General features: G+C 41.7%; 1 protein-coding gene across 8 annotated transcripts in view; it reads right to left on the bottom strand.

The window, feature by feature from the left end:
- WDFY3 (WD repeat and FYVE domain containing 3) overlaps nucleotides 1-19,597 on the bottom strand; it is a 370,468-nt gene that overhangs the window by 196,981 nt on the left and 153,890 nt on the right. For all 8 annotated transcript variants that reach the window (XM_090036996.1, XM_090037002.1, XM_090036999.1 and 5 more), the window contains 4 exons: nucleotides 17,451-17,643; nucleotides 12,361-12,547; nucleotides 6,707-6,873; nucleotides 702-1,169 (listed from right to left, as the gene is read on the bottom strand). In XM_090036996.1, coding sequence (XP_089893122.1) covers nucleotides 702-1,169; nucleotides 6,707-6,873; nucleotides 12,361-12,547; nucleotides 17,451-17,643 — 1,015 coding nt within the window. The remainder of the gene's footprint in view (nucleotides 1-701; nucleotides 1,170-6,706; nucleotides 6,874-12,360; nucleotides 12,548-17,450; nucleotides 17,644-19,597) is intronic.

A 19,597-nucleotide genomic window follows, 5' to 3' on the forward strand; every position in this document is an offset into this window, starting at 1 on the left:
CCATTTGCCAGAGATAACAGATGCAGTAAATGTGTTACAGGCTGAATAAATGGAACACACAATTCTAGCTAAAGTACACATTCTTCAGTTCACACCTTAAGTAGTTATACGGTATAACTGTGGAGTGTTACACACATATTGGTGGAAGTCATTTTTGTACGTGCTTATCAAAACGGAGGCCCTGAACCTCTGAAGCTTTCTGCAAGCATTGTCTCTTACTTCTTCAGTGTCTGACTGACTATGCAAAAGTAAAACTCCACCATTCCAAGGTACTTAATTAGATGAGACTCCACATAGTGAACAAGGGGGTTATCATGCAAGATAGAACATAATTATACCACAGATACTCCCCATCTTCCCACTTTGGCTCTCTATTAAGTAAGCATTATAATGCAATATCATAAAGACCTTTTAAACAATGCAAAAATCTAAATTACCACATATATTTTATTAAATATTTTGTACTTGTCTAGCACTTTTCCCAGAGAAACTCTCAACACTAATGGTGGTTACATATTTTCCTAGCTTTATATGAAAAAACAGGCACAGAATTTAACTGAGCTATCTGAGGTTACACAGAAAGTCACCGATAGAGCTGAAAATAGAAGTCAGGTGTCTAGATCTATATCCCTGCTCACAAAAACTAATCTCCTTTCACAGTTAGTCAAGTATATAAGTAAAAACAAAAAAAGTTACTCTACCTTGATCATTCAGAGCTTGAGTGGGATCTTTCAAAAGGGCTGCATATTTGTGTAAAATGTTTACCATCACCTCCAGAAGTCCCACTTCCCTAAAGACATCCTTAAAGATGTAGTCATGACGGGTGAACTTAAGAAGAGTCTTCATTGCAACGATGCTACACTGATACAATGTGCTGGATTTTAAGAGAATGCTGACACTAATCAGTTCTTTACAAGGTATGTAATTCAAGCTAAAGACGACAAACTCCAGCATCTCAAAGTATTTGGTCTGCACTTCTGGAAGCTTAGAAATTTTCTCTGCAAACTGGGACAAAGTATGCTGGGATTCCAAGATGAAGTAGTTTGCACTGTCCACCATATAAATATTTGTTATGGCATCAAGGATTATTTGTGCAAGATAGCTAGTTTTTGCTTTCAAAAATGCATTCTGGAGGACGGAGAAGGCTTGAATATTTCTCATGCTGTGACCTAAAATGGCAGGGAGGGGAAGGAGATCAAACAGTTTAAGTTTATTAAGGAACATGTATGAATGAACATATGTTCTCTGTAATAAAATAAGTACAAAGGGAAATTGCAGTAAAGTGATTTTTTGCAAAAGCACAGAAAACATAAGAAGCCTCTCTGAACTCAATTATAAAGGGAAATATCTTATATTTATTGATATTTAAGAGATCATTTCTTTGACAATAACTGTAAATGAATTCAGTGGTATTGCTTTTGAAATAAACACTAAATACACTTGAAAAAAATCAAAATATAAAATTCAAATTGAAACTAAAATCTGAATAAACAGGCTACAGTTCAGACTATTCCTTTTTTTTTTTTTTTTTTGAAAGTCCAGTTGCTGCATTTGGTTCATAATGGGTAACAAGTTCAGTATGCTACGCTGCATCCATCATCTATAGCATTTCACATGTTGCAGGCATACTTAGTTTAAAGCGATAAGCAGCACTTCTTTCTTTCTTCTCAATAATACCACGAAACACAATGAAAAATGCTGACCAAAACCAAAGATCTGACCCAGTTAAAAGCTAATACATATAGCTTTCTTCACCTCTCACCTGTTTGGAAGTCACACATGGAGAAAAAGGGTTAGCACAACATATCATGGTCCTCCTTTTGTTAGGATCTTGTTCTTGCTTAGTTCCAGAATGTAACTGCATTGGGCAGGAGTTATTTTAGTATAGGTTTCCCTCACCACCCATGGTTTTGCCAACCATAGTTTTGCATATCCACGCTTAATATTCTATATAGCATTTTGGCTACCATGGTATGCAGTTTTGAGTAACCATGGTTTTCCATGACCATGCGTCAGCCCACCATCTGTCATTTTTCCCATAAGCCTTTTGTCTTGCCAACCACAGGAACTTTCAGGAACCTAACCCCAGCAGTTGGCAAGAGAAACCTGTATACGTCTCTGCCTGGAACAACATGTGGCCTTGGTCAGGCCTGCCAATATATGTATGTAGCAAAATACTAAAGGACTACTCAATTATACAGAATCATTCTGGCCTGAACTGGAAACCAGCAAATTGCTTCTGGGTTCCTAGTTCAGATTACTAAAACACTACAGTGAAATCAAATGTTTGTAAACATTTAAGAAAGCTCATCAATTTAGTCCAGAGCACAACATATATTGGCTATCATCCATCTAAAACCCATGTAAGTGCCCAAGAGACACTAAAGCAATTTAGGCTACATACAGGTGTTATGATTCTCCCAGAACTGCCACTCTCCCAGTAGAAACAAGTACACAAGTGTTCATTTTTTTCCTCCAGGAGAAAAGTCTTCCAAGTGCCAATCTGAAAGATCTCCCTTGAAAGAGAAACTCTCACAAGAATGAACACTTGTATGCCCCACTCCTGGTCTGGTCTGGAAGAGGAGTAGGGCAGTAGGGCAATGCTCCTCACATTCCTCCGAATCAGCGATTGTCTGGTCCAGGGAATGGGCTGAATGCCTATACTATTCCCACTCCCAGATGGTTTCTAGCAGTAGAAATTTCTCTAATACTTTTACTACTGAAAATCAACAGGTATTCAAGAGCTTGATCATTTGCAGGCAGGTTTTTATGAAGAGATACATAATATGAAAATGCTCTTAATCTGATAGGTGCGGCTTTTGAATTTCAGGTCTCAGACCAAATTCAAGAGCGGAGAATTTATTTAAGACAACTCTAAAAGGACTTTTTAAAAACCTCTTCTAGAAACAAAAGCAAAAGCCTAGAACCCAGCATGCATTATAAACAGCATTACTTTAAAATGTTCTAATAACATTTAACTTTCTAATACTAACCAAAACCAAATTTTAATGACCCATATTTTCTTTTCAGATTTAAACAGAGTAATCGAGATTTATTTTGTATGCACCCAAGAACACCATCTTCATTTATTATGCATCCTAAATTGCTCAATGTTAACAAAACATACAATTATCTAAATGCCACATTTCATTCCTTTCTGTTTTAATATTTATTTGGATGTTGAAACAAAACCTTCTGAAACATAAATTGTAACAATTACATAATTAATACCTCTATTTTCAGTCATACATTCATTTACTTATTTCTTAATGACTAGTTTCCATTTTTATTTTAAAAATGATTTATTAAAAAGTGCAGCTCATGAAACATGCTAGACAGATTGACAACTAGAGACAACTATCTGCATTTGTTTAAAGCATAAACAGAGCACAAGACCCAGACATACTAGTTTTCTTTATAGCAATAGTTCTCAACCTTTTTAGACTCAAGGCACCCCTCCATAACTAGTGAATTGAGCAGCTCTCCACTTCAAAACCCAACTTAACGTATTTCGGTTTCATAGTGCTTAGGGTCAGAAGGGACCTAAACAGATCATCAGGTCAGACTCCCTGCCCCAGGCAGGAATGAGGGCGGGGTCATAACACCCCAGCCAAATATCTGTCCAGCCTCCTCTTGAAGACCCCCAACATAGGAGAGAGCACCACCTCACCTGGGAGCCCATTCCAGAGCCTGGCAGCCCTAACTGTAAAGTAATGTCTCCTGGTGTCCAGCCTGAACCTTCTCTCTAACAATTTGTGGCCGTTATTCCTAGTAACCCCCGGTGCTACCTGGGGGAACAGAGCCTCACCCAATTCCCACTGGTCCCCCCGGTGAGTTTGTGAACAGCCACCAAATCCCCGCTCAGGCTTCTCTTGTGGAGGCTAAACAGATTCAGGCCCTTCAGCCTCTCTTTGTAGGGCCTGACCCGCTGCCCCTTGACCATGCAAGTGGCCCTCCTCTGGACCCTCTCAATACTAACCACATCCCTCTTGAAGTGCAGTGCCCAGAACTGGATGCAGTACTTCAACTGCAGCCTGACCAATGTCACAGAGGGGAAGGATCACCTCCCTGGATCTGCTTGTGATACATCTGTAGATACACGACAAGGTGCAGACAGCCTTACTGACTGCTTCCTCACATTGGTGGCTCATGTTTATCCTGGAGTCAACAATGATTCCAAGATCCCTTTCTGCCACTGTTTTGACAAGAAGGGTGTTCCCCAGCATATAGGTGTGTTGCTGGTTCCTTCTTCAGCACTTGTCAGTATTGAATTCCATCCTATTCTCATCTGCCCACCTGTGTAACTTGTCTAGATCTAGCTGGATTCTGTCCCTCCCCTCCAGTGTGCCCACCTCGCCTCACATCTTGATGTCATCAGCAAATTTGGACAGAGTGCTTTCCACACCCACATCCAGATCGCTGATAAAGATGTTGAAGAGTACAGGCCCCAGGACAGCCCTGGGGGACTCCCCTGCCCACATCCATCCAGGTAGAAAACGACCTGCCCACCACCACTCTCTAGGTGCGACCATCTAACCATTTTGCCACCCATCTGCCTGTGTAGGCATCAGTGCTTCAGTCACCAAGTTTTTTTGAGAGAATGTGGTGGGAAACAGTGTCAAAGGCCTTCTTAAAGTCCAGGAAGACCATCCAGAGACTTTGTGACCTGATCATAAAAGGAAACCAGGTTAGTCAGGCAGAATCTGCCCTCATTGAATCCATGCTGGTTGCCCCTGAGCATTACCTCCCCTGCTGGGCTCTTGCAGATGTGCTCCTTGATAATTTTCTCAAAGGTCTTCCTAAGGATCGAGGTGAGACTAACTGGCCTATAGTTACCTGGGTCCTCCTTTCTCCCTTCCTTGTAAATGGGGACCACACTGGCCCTTTTCCAACCCCCTGGTACCTGGCCAGAGCCCCATGAGTGCTCATAAAGCCTTGCCAGGGGCTCCACTATGACCCCGCCAATTCCCTCTGCACCCTTGGGTGAAGAGCATCTGGACCTACTGATTTTAAAACATGTCCATTCCCTCGAACAATTCCCTAACTAGGTCATCCCTGACCTTAGGCATGGCGGTGCCTCCCCTGGGTCTGTCTGTAATCCTAGTGGGGGAAATATCCCAGGCCCTGTTCAGGAATACGGAGACAAAGAATTCATTAAAGAGGTCAGCTTTTTCGTTAGCTGCAATCACCAGGTCGCCAAGCCTGTCCTGTAGGGGTCCCACTTTGCCTGGTACCTTCTTCTTACTCCCTTTGTATTTGAAAAAGGACCTTTTGTTATCCCTAATTCTGGTCACTAGCCCTTGCTCTATCTCCCTCTGCCTTGCCTTTCTAACAGCCTCCCTGCAGTCATGAATAACAGAGGTGTAATCCTCCTTGGTGATAGCCCCTTGCTTCCACTGTTTGTATGCCTCCTTTTTTGCCCTCAGGCATTCCTGGATGCTTTTGCCAAGCCATGGGGCTTTTTAGAACTCCTGCCTGCCTTAGAGTGCATTGGGACCGACTCCGTTTGAGCTTGGAGGATCATCTCCTTGAGGAACAACCACCCATCTTGGACTCCCATCTCATTGAAGTTGCCTCTCCTACTCTCTTACTCTTAGCTCATTGAAGTGGGCCTTCCTGAAGTCAAGGACTTTTGCCTTACTGCTTGCTTTCATCACCCTGCACTGGATAGTAAATTCCAGCAGGCGATGATCACTGTCACCCAGGGGGTCGAGTACCCACAGACCCCTCACCAGGTCATCGTCACCTGTGGCAAGGACCAAGACCAGCAAGGCGTTTCCCCAGGTGGGAAATGCGCTTACCTCCTTGCAGAGGCCAAGTCTGGGGGATGGGAGAAGGCCAGGCACGAAGAGCTTAAGCCTGCTTTTTACCTACTTATCTCCTCACACCTGGAGCCTTATCAGCTTCTCTTCTGGCACTTCCTGCTGCACCCTTCAAAGGACTTGATGATACTCCAGCATGCCCCTGCACCCTGGTTTAATCACTATACATGGCACCAAGAAATGCTCTGTTCACATAGAAACTCCTGAGAAGGATATTGGGTGACATAACACAAAACAGCAAGAGTAACCAATATAACTCCTATCACAGCAGAAAAAGTGAAATTAAAGGGCATCCACATAGAAGATTTACGTTGTTTTACCTAATTGCAAAATGTTATTGTAGAACCAATTTTAGATGAATCAGTGCCATTTCTAGTACAGACAAGGCATGAGTTTGGAGTGAAAACAATAGATTCCCTTTCTTGTTAACAATCTATATCTGTTCTTTTCTGTTTCTTGTTGAAACTATCTTAAGACTTGTGTATATATCCAAAGCTTCACTGCGCTGACCTAAACCTGTGCTATTTACTCTGGAGTTTACTGTAGTTTAAGAGTAGATTTCAGTTTAGCTGAGATGCTTAAACAAGTAATTTGAGTTAGAAAAAAAGGAGGGAGTTAAAACAGGAGAATCCAAAAAGCTCTGTGTGCACCGTTTCAGATTAAAATCACATAAATCAACTGGTGCAACTCAGCATTTGGTTTTGGAAAAGATATGAAGTGCCTTTACTACTCTCATTCAAGTACTAACTACAGAGCAAAATTACCTTTAATATTACCTATTTGACAATTTTAGGAGCAGCACCTATAAATAGCCTTTTCCATATATTGGTAATGTCTCCTCAAAATCCATGGCATGTTCTGCATGATGCAAGAAGTTTACGTACCTTTGCCTGCAGGCTGTGGGACTGCAAATCCAGGCAACAAAAAAGGTGCTCCTGTGGTAACACCTGCTGGTTTTAATTCATTAACGCCATATGTTGTCAGGGAAGTTATCAGATTAACTAAGTCCTTTAAAGCATCCTTGGACTCAGCTTCTTTTGCCTGTTCTAACCTAAAAAAAGAAAATACAATAAATCGCATATTAACACAAATTCTCCTCAACAATCTTATTCAATCAAATTATTTTCAGATTTTTTAAATTAATGCCATTAAGTTATTTCAGAGGCACAGATTCCATGAGCAACAGTGGACTATATGAGCTATATTTTAAATCTCTCAATTCAAAATATTCAGCCAGTTCAACCCTTTTTTTTTGTAGAACTGTACCATTTAGAGACTGATATAGATTAGATCTAGTAACATACTCAGAGCAAAAAACTTCAATCCTAGCGGACACAAGAAAGCGCTGAGGAAAAGGAAGAAAGTCTTTTTTTAAATAGAGGCAGAACTTGAGGTAAAGTATAAAGATACAAAAGGAGCACATCAAAAACAGTTGAGTCATACAAAATATTTAAATACTAAAGTTAGGTTAGAAGGGCAGAAGTTTAAAATTCTTTCTGAAGTACTGATCTTTAGAAAAGCATCTTTAAAATCTTTAGAAATACATCACTGTGCATTAATTAGAATGTAAAAAGATGTTTACTACGTACAATTATTGTAGAACATTTTTTATGAGAGCATGCACAAAGTACATGCACAAGAGGGGGTTCAATATAATGAAAGAGCCAAGGCCAGATATTAAATTAAGACTCAATGTGAGGATGAGATTCTCTGGAGATAATTTTTGCTTACTCTTTTATTTCAGTAATTTATATTAACAGCAAATTATATTAAACCAAGTTAACTGTATACTTCATCCAATCTTTTCCATTTGAGTCTAAGGCCCCTGACATGTATTATCTTTATAAGACATGATTAACAGGCTAATTGTGCCTTAAGTAGTACCTACCCATATGGGCAGGTCAATATGAGGCAAGATAATACAATAAAGGAGGCACAGAGTTATTCCATATATAATGTATATTTCGTATCTTTTGTATCACACCTTAAATTGAACATGTGGCCAAGACCTCTCAAAATCCCATGTGTCACCCTTCTGGACAGCACACGGATTTTTGGCAAGTGCCAGGCTCTCCATGAACTGAGAGCTGTATAAACCCGGTATGCTTCCCAGCTGTACAGGTGAGTGGGACACGGGGCTTATACAGCACCCTGCACAAGGGGAGCTCAGCACAAGACTGCTGCAATCTGATGTCAGGTCCCACATGTAGTATGCTATCAATCCCTGTTGTCCTGCTCAGCTGGGCAGCCTGCAGAGTTTACACAGCTCCCAGAACCCAGAATCAGGCTGTGGCAGTCCAGTGCTGGGCTCCCTGTGCACCGAGCAGATTGCTAGATGGGCCATGGATCGATTTGGTTCCTGGCCCCAAATGACTGGTTTCATCTTGCTGGTGCAAGGGAAGTTCAGACTCATGAATCCTGGCTCCACCTGTACCAGCAAGTACAACACGATTAGAATCTAATCCCCAATCCCAAAATCATGTATCGCACCATGCATATATGGCATGGCAGGATGCACGATTGTTGCGATCAAGGATTAGGTATGTCAGCAGCCTAATAAAGCCAAATATACAACATACCATTCTGCTAGGATTTCCCCCCATTTATATTGTTCATAGACCTCTTGCAATTCCATATCAAATAATTCTTTGCCTAGTCTGTCTACCCTTCAGGCCTCCAAAATTGCTTCTATTTTAGTTATTTTTCAAGGTATTTAACTTCTTACTGCATTATTAAAAGTGTCCAGGTCTCTCATCTATATAAAATAAATCTTACAACATTCTCTCTATCTGAAACACTTATCTTTCTATAGAATTCTTTGAAGCCAAGAATTCTTAGCAGAGACAAAACAAGCATTTCCTCTTTGTATCTGTGCCTTCATTTTCTCCTGCTATAATCTTCCTATGTATTTAAACTACCTAACTTGTTGGGATCTATGTTAATGGCTGCTAGCTAAGTAGCTCTAAAATCCATCTCGTGGATTTACCATCACATATTCGATACTATCTTTGCTATACTTTTTCTTGCAGCTTTCTTCAATTCCTCGTACATTGTTTGTACCATACCTCTTCACTTACAATAGCCAAATCCTCAGCATAAGCAAGCTGCTGTATGTCATCCTAAGAATTTGTCAATGGTCATACCACTTTTTCCATAGCCACATTAAGAGATGAAATATAATCCATCTCCCAGCCTTAATATTGTGTTGGTTTCAAATAGGACAGATTTAGCTCCAGACTACTGGCTCCATTTGAGCCAGGCATAAAATGTTAGGTTGGTACATGTGTATCATGGATTCCAAATATGTTTTCTGAAGTCTAGAGTTCATGCTGCGATATGCTTTCTTTAAAACCTACACATACTATTAGCACAGCTGAATAAACTCTGGTGCAGCTCATACCAAAGCTTATTGTTCCTGGGCACTGCATTTGCGCGTGTGCCTGGGACTACAGCATGCTGAACAAGTGCAGAGCAGCCCCGGCTGACAGAGGTAACCAGGGGCCAGCCTACCAGCCCAGGGCTGGTCTGACATGGTTCAACATGCTGTGAAAGGGCTGGCTGCAGCATGAGAGTGCGACAGTGTAGTGCTAACTGGCAAGCAGCCCCTGCACTGAAGCACCCTCATGTCCCAGGCAGCCCTCTTAGCATCTATACGTGTGTTGCGGAAAAGTAAATAATTCAGCCATAAAACAGTACAGAGTTAATTAGTTTACTCTGGCCTAAAAGCACAGCATTAGTAGACAGTGCTGTTTTCCCGAGGAGCTTATTAGCCAGCTCCGCAGTAAATACCTCATGTAGAGGTGCCCATAAAAACTATATATTCAGACTTTATTCCCATCTATTCGGTAATTGATTAACTTAATATTTGATTCATAATGGCCATATCCTGTTTTCTAATTATGATGGCTTTTTCTAAGACAACTGGGCGCGTCAACATGTGCTATTAATGTAAAGCAAACTCCAGGGCTTATTACTCCAGAGGGTATTGCTCCTGGAAGTGCTGTTTGCAATGTGTGCCTAGGACCACAGCACACTGAGCCAGTTCAAAGAAGCCCCAGCTGGCAGGGGGCTCCGGGGGTCAGCCTGCCAGCCTGGAGCTGCTCCCCACAGCTCAAAAGTCCAGCAGAGAGGCTAGCTGGGGCATGAATGTACTTCAGTGCAGGGCTAGCTGGCAGGCAGCCCCCACACTGAAGCACCCTCAAGCCCCAGCCAGATGGGGCAGTGTCTACAAGTACTACCCAGCTGCAGAGTTAATTTACTCCAGCCTAATAGGGGTGCATGTACAGACACACAGTGTTTACAGTGCAGACAATTTGTCTACTACACAGTAAATGTCCGGTATAGACATGGCACAGGGCACATGGCACATCACAGCTTGTCCATACCCACCCAAGCCCCTGCTGCAGCAGCCCCAGGAGCAACCAGTGCCAACTGCAATGAGAACTATCAGTGGGTGCGGGGGGTGCCTCTTCCTGCTCTGCACCCCCCAGGAGGGCTGCAGGCTCAGGGGGCTGTTGGGCTCTTCCCAGGGGTGCATGCCCCCAGATCTGCACATGGGATGCCGGCAGTGGCTCCAGGCTGATTCTTCCCAGTGCTTCGCAGGGGGGCACGCCAATCACCAGGAACAGCCCAGTGCCACCACCAGCAGCCTGCTGTCATCCTGCGCACAGATCCCTTGTCCGAAGCTTCAGCAGCCGATTTGGCGGCTTAATCTCCAAATCCAAATTGGCTGAATCAAATCAGGACAGTGATTCCAATCATCAAACTGAATCACTATCCCTCAAATTGGCTGAATCTAAAATCGAACATTTGCTGCTTCCCACAAGCCTACTAGGTTCATACACAGGAAACAAAGTTGAATAGCCCAAGTTGGGGAAGTGCTAGCACCTTAATACTCTCACCAAAATCAACAGGAATATGGCTTCTTAGCAGCTTTGATCATCCAGACACCCATGTACATAATTCTGGATTTCCCTGCCTTTTAAGGCACAAAATTTGGAAATGTTGACCTTAATTCTCAATAGGATTTGTTTGGTTCTGGGTTTGGGGGGTTTTTGGGGGGTTTTTTGGTGGAGAACACCAACGTATGCTCTTTCATCATCCAGACTGCCACTGATTAGCAAAATAGGTGGGCCTTATCTTGAAAACGAACACAACAGACATTCTACTTGAACGTGAGCCATTGCTAAGGCATGCTTCACAATGCAACTATTCATGTAGACATTTTCATTACAATAGTTGGTAGCATACTTGTGTATGAATAAGTATTGTTGTTTTGTAAGAATAGTGATACTGTAGTAACACAACCACATTACACCAACCTTCTGTTAAAGCTTTCTTATCAGCAAGTTTCTGCTCCATATCATTGTTAAAACGGCAAATAACAAAAATAAGGTTTTAATATAATTTCCCCCATTAGTAATTCATTCTGATAAACACACAAAAGCTACCAAATGCACACAACCATTGTTCACTTTTCTAAATTTCTAGCAAAGACTCAAAAGCAAATGCTATAATAAAAGTACCATAACATTTTATTTCGAGGTGCACCGATATATTAGTCACGTATAGGATCAGCACCAACAACAGGAAAAATAACATGATCTGCAATTGGCTTTTTTTAGCTGATGATGTTACTGATAAATGCAGCATGCATGCATTCAGCTGCACTGTGCACACAGCCAGGAATGCAGCCCAGCAGCTTGGAAAGCAGTATCCTGCTGGTAAGTTGGGGAGGGGGGCATGGGGTCCCCATGGTGAGGGAGGGAGTGAGGCAGGGGCTGGAGCAGGGGCAGGTGCTGCCCAGCCAGAGCAGGGCACGGGACAGAGCCACAGGTGGCTCGTCTGGGGGGCAGCTACCCACTGCTGTGCGCATGCCCAAGAGATGCATGAGGGGGGGCATGTGCCTCCCAGATTTGTACGCAGGGCAAGGATGGACTGCCTGCTGTGGGCTTGGGACCAGAAGCTGTACTGGCATCTTCCCAGCAGGGAAGCTGGGCTGGTGCTGCACTCAGGATGGGCAGCAGCTGTGGCACTGGGAAGGGTGGCTATAGCCCACTAAGCTCCACCCTAGTGACACCCCTACTCGGGGCACTACGGTCGACTACAGCTGAGCCCACCACATCCCCACCCACCCCGAGGGCAGCTGGGCAGCACTTGCCCCTGCCCCACTCCCTCCCTCACCATGTGGGCCTTAGTCTGCCCCCCTCCCATGCCCCTTCCCTCTGCCAGACTTCCCTGCAGGATACTGCTATCCAAGCCACCAGGCTGTACTGCTGTAAACTGGCTATCAGATTGGTATCGCCTGATTGGCCAAGAAAATCTTTACCAGTGCATCCCTAATTTTATTACTTTCCAGCATATATATGGCATGCATCATCATATAGTAAGTACATATAGTAAGTATACTGGTGGGGAACTGCTTATTCATCATATAGTAAGTATCATCAAACAGAAACTGACTCAGCTGAATACCTTAATAACTGAACTTGTGAAAAAGCAATAATAATGTTTCCTTGTTTAAATAATAATTGCATACCTGAGCAAAAGATCACAGAGGAAATTATAGCCTTGCCATATCCTAAAATCATCCAGTAGTGTTTGTGATACATCACTGGAATCTTTGAGAAAGCAAGAAAGCCCAGCAAACATCTCAACTATTTCTATGGGAGAAAGGTCATCAGACTGCTGCATGTTCTGAACACACGTGGACAAACATTCTTTTTCTGCAAAGACACATAATGAAGAAATAAGTTTTCCCATGATGTATGCATATTTAACATTTACAGGCATAAAGTCATTAAATACAGCTGGGGAATGAAAACAATAGCTAGTGTAACCACCTACTCCCACACAATATTTAAATGGCCCACAAAACTTGAGATCTAGTCAGTTTCGTAAGTAGTTCCAAACAGACCTTAAGCTCAGATGCATCTCTTCCCCTAGAAAAATATGTTTTTATAACTTACATTTTAAAGTAAGAAAATGTGAATACATTTCTCCTCCTGCTGCAAGAAAAATATGACTGAATTTTCAAAGAAAATGCAGAAGTTGACTATACACTCTCTATGCCATAAAACAGATGATTTAAATAAATAAGATTTTGCACCTGAACCCCTTTACTTATAATAATCCTAAGTATCACTTGTAACATAGGCCACAGACAGACACAAATATGAAATGCTCCAAATTTTGAGTACTTCAGGCCACAGACAGAATTTCAGCTCCCACGCATATCCCCTGCCAAAATGTTTCAAAATCACCACAACAGCATATAGGACTGTGCTGTTTAGAAAGCGAGAGGAATAGCAGGTTGTTCAATCCTACAGCTGTGCTCTAACCTCTACAAAGGCTGGGTGGGGACAAGAGGGGGTTGTCGGGGAGAGAGAAAGAGGAGGACACAGCCACGGAGCACTCTCCTCTACACTTAGACTCTGGTCCTCTTGCCTCACCGTTCAGAGCCTAAGAATAAAGCAAGAATTATCCTCTCTAGGCCAAGAATGACTGAGTGACCTCCTTCCCCACCTCCTGCTGGAACTGGAAGAAAGGCCCCATGCCCACTGACTGGAAGCAGGAGACCAGAATCAGAGAAGCTTGCAGGGATTCCTACTCTCCAGCCTTGAGGCTGGAGACAAAGATTCCTTGCACGGCTCTCAGGCTCCAAAGATCGATGAATGAAAAGAGAAAGTCCTCATTAGCTACATGCTCCCCTTCTTCAAGGGCAGAAATGAAGCACTGTGGGATGCCAGAGAACAAAGCAACCTCCAGCCCCATTCTGTGGAGCATGCATATTTATACTAAAATGCTCTAAAATTAGGTGCTTCAAAAGAAGTACTGTTTCATCTAGGGTTATTTTTGGAACACTTTCCCATTTTTAGTGTTTAATAAGGGTATGTATGCTTGATAGGGCACAAAGTGCTTCAAATGTTTAGTTTGGCCAGAGCCATACAAGACATTACAATAAGTAGTGTCACATAATTTGATATTGAGGAAGGATGGTCCAGCGATACAAGTGCAAGCCTACAACCTGAGAGAAACAGGGTCAATTCCCTGTCTAGCTACTGACATCCTAAGCAAGTTTTCCTCTGCATGCTCAGTGAAGGTTCCACCAGCCTACTTGTAATCTACAATTACTCTAACACTATCAACACCAGCTTTACATTGATATGATGAATATAAAATAAATGAATCAATTTAATATGTCTCTTTAAAATGCTTAACAGCTTCATGAACATTTATTAACGTTGTCACAAGGAGTTATTCCACATTCTAGAAAGCAGTCATCTTTACAAAGCAAATCTAATAATTAGGAGGCTCTACACACACTATACATCAACAAAAACTGTTATAATAGTTAATTCCAGAACAGGTCCAGCATATAGATGTGTTCTTTAAGAAAAATGAAACCAATACAGACTAAATGTACATTCTGAGTAAAATGTCAAACAAAAAATCCAAAAAGTTAAATCAATTATAAATCATCCCATCTTACATTTGAAAACTAAGGTTTTGGGGTTTTGGGGGGTTTCTTTTTTTTTGGCGGGGGGGGTTAAAGTATAAACCTTTAGCTCTTACTTACATTAGAAAATACAAAATTGTTACTTTTTTGCAAGATATGCTGTACGTATTAGTTCTGTACGTATTTTTTAATTGTTTTTCTAGTTCATAAACTGGTTGGCCAGATCTTCTGCATGCCATGCCCAAGGACTCCTGACCACGGACAGAGCAATACATTTTACTTCAACTCGTATTTTTGCATGCCACTTAAATCTGAACCTTATGAGCCATACTCGGTTAGCATGTGAGGAAAATCTCACCCACCAGCTTTCCCAAAACTGTGGTTGGATTTATGCATGTAGTCTTGATTTGAAGTGCTTTTCTTCAATTATCAGACTTTAACTCGCCATCACCAGCGAGATACACACAATTTCTCTGTAGCTAGGACTAGTACTTTAATCAATTAACTTTGCGCTGGAAGACGAGGGCTAAAACCACTGTCCTGGAAGAACATGATGTTATTTCAGATTAAAACACAAAACAAAGCCAGAAACAAAACCTTCAGCTCTTCTCACCTTTTAGTCAGGTTTACTCTCCCATACAGGTTATATTTCAACAGTAATTTCAAGTAATATTTTTAAGCTTTGTACACAGCACTATCAATATGCCAACTATGCTGCATCAGGCAGAAAGCTGGGAGTGAAACAACTAAGGAAGTAGTCACTATACGTTTGTTACATGGCATAGTCAAAAATGGAACATTCTTTATACTTCATCTTTACTTCACAATATTTAGATTTAATTTAGCATTTAGACATAACATTGCACTGATCAAAATGTGATAAAAGGTAATTTTGTTTATGTAATTAGAGCAATTATTTGAGAAATAACCGAATAAGAAAATATTTAAACAAACACTATCCTTATTAAATTTCTTACACCAGGGATCAGCAACCTACAGCCAACAGGCCAGATCCACCCAGCGAAGTCTGATCTAGTCTGCATTTTACTAAAGGTGAGCTGATTCCCTAGACCTGTGATCCAGCCTGTGTTTTCCTTAGGGTGTACCTATCATCTCCAGCAGCTCCAGCCAGCTGCTACAATCCACATGGAGGGCTATTCTTTAGGGCTGTCCTTCCTTGCTGCAGCCTTCACTTACTGTTACATGAGTGCAGGCAGGAATGATGTGGCCTGAGGTACCAGTATGGTTGCAAGCTTTAACGTGTGATTGCACATGGTTGCTGACCCCTGCGTTACATCTACATTGCCATCTGAAATAAACTGAAAACAAGTAATTTGGGAGTCTTCTGAACTCTGAGTTCTAGACCAAGAAACACTGGGACAAAACTGGTTTTTGCACAAGATGCAGGGAACAATTAAGAATGACATGCTCTCCAAGGACCACAGTATACTCCATTTATATGCATACCTAATAAGTATCTAACTTACTTAAGAGTACAATTCAGAAGTCAGTCCAAATCTATGGCCTACTGCTCATAATATAATGAACATAAGTTATCTGGATACCAGTTGAATGCACATCTTTTGGCACCAAGATCTAACATAACTGTACTTTGTTTAAATAATAGCTGGCATCAGAAACAGTGACAGGGTAGCAGCTATCAAAGAGCTGCTATTAAGAATCTTTAAATTGGAAAGAGCTAGTCAGTTTGGAGGCATCTAATACCTCAGCATTGACAGCAATTAAGATGGATTATTTGGTACTTAAAGAACATTGCTTATATTGAAGTTTGGGTAAGTGCATAGGCAATTTTAAGTTTCAAGGCTATGCACTCAAATGCAATACACGGTAATCACAGTTAACATAACATTATACAGCAGTATGATTTGCTTGGTTATGTTGACATTATTTCTAAACATTTGTTCCAATTTAAAAGCTTCTTCATGGGTCTCCCCGCAGGTTTCGAAACCTGGTGGCAAGGGTGTGGTGACAGTCTTAATTACTGTTCTCCGGCTGTCATATTTCCAGACCCTGGGGGAGCCCCACAGGCTAGATGATGTGGGTCTGAGCACTAGATCGCACAGGCTTGGGCTGGATTTGCCATGTAGGCTCAGGTCCACAGAACAACCACATGTCACTCATTTGGGCTGCAGGGCCTGAAGGCTGAGCACCACTGGTTTTTAGTAGACTTGCTCTTTGCAGAGCCATTCCCTACATACAGAAAGAGGAATGCTGGTAAAAACAGTACCTATTTTAAAATGAGTCTTAAAAGCTTAAAATACATTAGGCTTGATATTCAGCAACTTTTCCATGCTGCAGCCATGTGCATCTGTTTTCCAAGATGTTCTCAGACTTACTACTCCATCTGGGGCATTGAACAGCTTTGACTTGGGTGTGGCAAAATCTTATTTATGACACAGAGAAGCCACTACTAGCTGAACCACACACATATTTCCTTTGGAATATCTGTTAGTACATAGTATACTGCGTGGAAAGCCCATTTAGGATTTGGAAGCACCTGAGAGCATTTTACTTCCAAGAGCAAAAGAGGCAAGTTATTTATGCTGCTTACTTCAGAAAAGGGCAAAAGATTAAAAAAAAGTAGAATGATTGCTCCAAGTAATTGTCTGTATATGAAAACTTTATTGATTTTGTTTTTGGACAGGTTCTCAACCTTTTCAGACTCTAGGCACCCCTCCATAATTTAAATTTAACAGCACCATTTCAAAAGCCAATTTATTTCTCATGGTGCTCACCCACTTCACACAGGGGCTGGGTGGCAGGGCAAGCAAATATTTACCTTCGCTTCCTGGTTAAGAAATACTGTTGAAGAGAATTCATCAATGTTTATTCTAACAGCTGTAGTTTTGATGGACCTCTAATGTTTCAGAGCATCCCAGAAGAACTCAAGGCATAGGTCATCTTTGCAGTCTGCTTCTCCCACACATAGCCAAGCATTTTATTGCCACCCAGACAGGTAAGTGTAAAGGCACCTGGAAATGAAGCAGCCCACCCATAAACACTAGCTCTGATATTTTACTTGCAGGTTCAAGTACTTATAAAAATGTTCACGCCTTCCTGGGGAGATTAGAGTTAGTGGCTATAAGTTCAATATAAAAGGAGCCATTCAGAAACTGGAAACAAAAGAAAAATCTGAATCTGATACGTACCATGAATATATTTTACTACATTGACACTGAGGCCATGACGCGATATAGTCATTAATACTTCCCCTGCACTCTTTCTCCAAGGCAGATTATAGGGAGGGCACCATGACGTTATTGCACTGAATAAAAGCTGGAGATCATCCTTTTGAGCCAGTTCTTCCGCCGGAGACACAAAACTGCACAACTTTACTAAAATCTGAAACAATAAGCCATTGAGTTACTAAAATAGCACAGACATCTAAATCAGAGAAATGGTACTCTACTACACTGGTACTTCGGCATAGCCTGATCATAAAAATTCAGCATGAGCCACAACATTGCATACAATTACACTTCTTCTTCACTGCCTCAGCTAAGATATGCCTTTCTTTCCTGTTTTCAATCATTCCCATTTCTTCAGAAGCCTTAAATGCCTGGCAAAAATCACAAAATGGGACCCAACATAGTTCATCCAGAATCCCTCTGTTGCCAGCTACCTCAGTCTGGTAAACAGGATAAGTGTGGCCCCACCCACCATGAGGTGAAGTCAGATGAAGCTGCCCTGCAGCTCACCTGCATGTAAATTTTTGGAGCATCCCAGTATTCATGAGATAAACACTGGGTTCTAGTCATGAGTGGGGGCTAATTAGCACATAGATACTTGGTGGGGAGGAGTATCTGGAGTACAAATGTAAGTGGGCAGCTCCATGAAGATAACTTGCAAGTTTCATATGGTATCTCTTTCAGAAAGAGATTGAAAAATATCTTTTGGGCTCTGGAGCATAAACCTTAGTAGTCCATGGGAATGGTGTACAGGATTAGTTGATAAGTCAGTAAAATGCAACATTTTATTGTTGAAATATGTTTTGGAATATGTTATATCCATGCCATTATTGTTTAAAATATGTTATGCTATGACTTTGCTTATGAACTTGCTTATGCTAAATAGCCATCTTAACTGGGTCAGCAGTTTTCTGAAAAAAGCAGCAAGTGAGTCTGTGTAAGTCTGCGTGCTGTGAATGATGTGGGAATAATGGTTGAATGAAGGCTGGTACAAACCAGCTATAGTAGGTAACAAGATAAGATGCAGGGGTCTTAGGAATGTGGAGATGGTATAAATTAGGACTGAAAAACAGGCTGGAATTTGAAAGACAACATGTAACTGGTGACAGAGTCCCAAATAAACATATACAAAAAGTGAATGGTAATCGGTGAAGAAGCCTCCAGAAGCTTCCAGGCTTTGGTCGAAGTCTGCCCTAAAGGAAATAAAAAGGCAGTGAAAAGCCAGCCTGATGAGCATCCTGACCACCAACACCAACCTACACGCATGTCAAGAGAGAAAGAACCAGCGCCCCCTGTCGACTGGACATTGCCTTGAAGAAGCCTGTCACTGGCCATTGCAGCATGACTCCAAGAGCTGCAGATAGGTGAGTTAATGTGAATGGCGTGCATGACAAGTATATAATATGAGTGTGGGGTGTGCTGCTAAATAGTCTGACTCAGTTTCCCATTACTATGCAATAAAACCTGGTTTGCTGAACCTGCGTGTTGGTTTTATGTTCAACATTATCTACTTTGAAAGTCTTTGCAATGAAGTAGTTCAAGCCATAAAAGTTGGCCACCAAGACTGCAAATAAACATGGGACTAAACTTTTTTATCCATCAATAAATCTTGCAGAGTACTAGATACGCTTCTCATTTTGTACAGAATGTAGCTACTTAAGTGGAAATGAAAATGCAACCTTGAAATTAATTGTACACAAAGTCCAAATAGCACCTTGTTTTATCAAACAAGGCACGGAAGGGTATGCAGCCCCTTGTATCTGAAGATGAATCAAATGGACTTCCCTATTTTTCCACGGAACTCTCCATTAGAGTCTTAAATATTACTGTTTTATGGACACTACTGAGATACAACCACAAGGTTCAGCACCATTAGGATAGTATGAGCCATTAAGACCTTGTCCACTGGACACCTTCTAGGGAAGCCGACTGACTTGAGCCAGACTTCTAACAGCTTCAGGTGAAGTTTGACAAGCAACACAACATCTATGCACATGGACCAGCACATTGTTTGTGTCATAACATAACATATTTGCCTATTATCCCTTGTAGTGCTGCTTTTCATATCATATGGCCTTCCACCAGAATCTTCCAGCTCCTACCAACAG

The sequence above is a fragment of the Crocodylus siamensis genome, chromosome 2 (assembly GCF_052110815.1).
Source record: "Crocodylus siamensis isolate JL-2025a chromosome 2, ASM5211081v1, whole genome shotgun sequence".
Taxonomy (NCBI): Eukaryota; Metazoa; Chordata; order Crocodylia; family Crocodylidae; genus Crocodylus; species Crocodylus siamensis.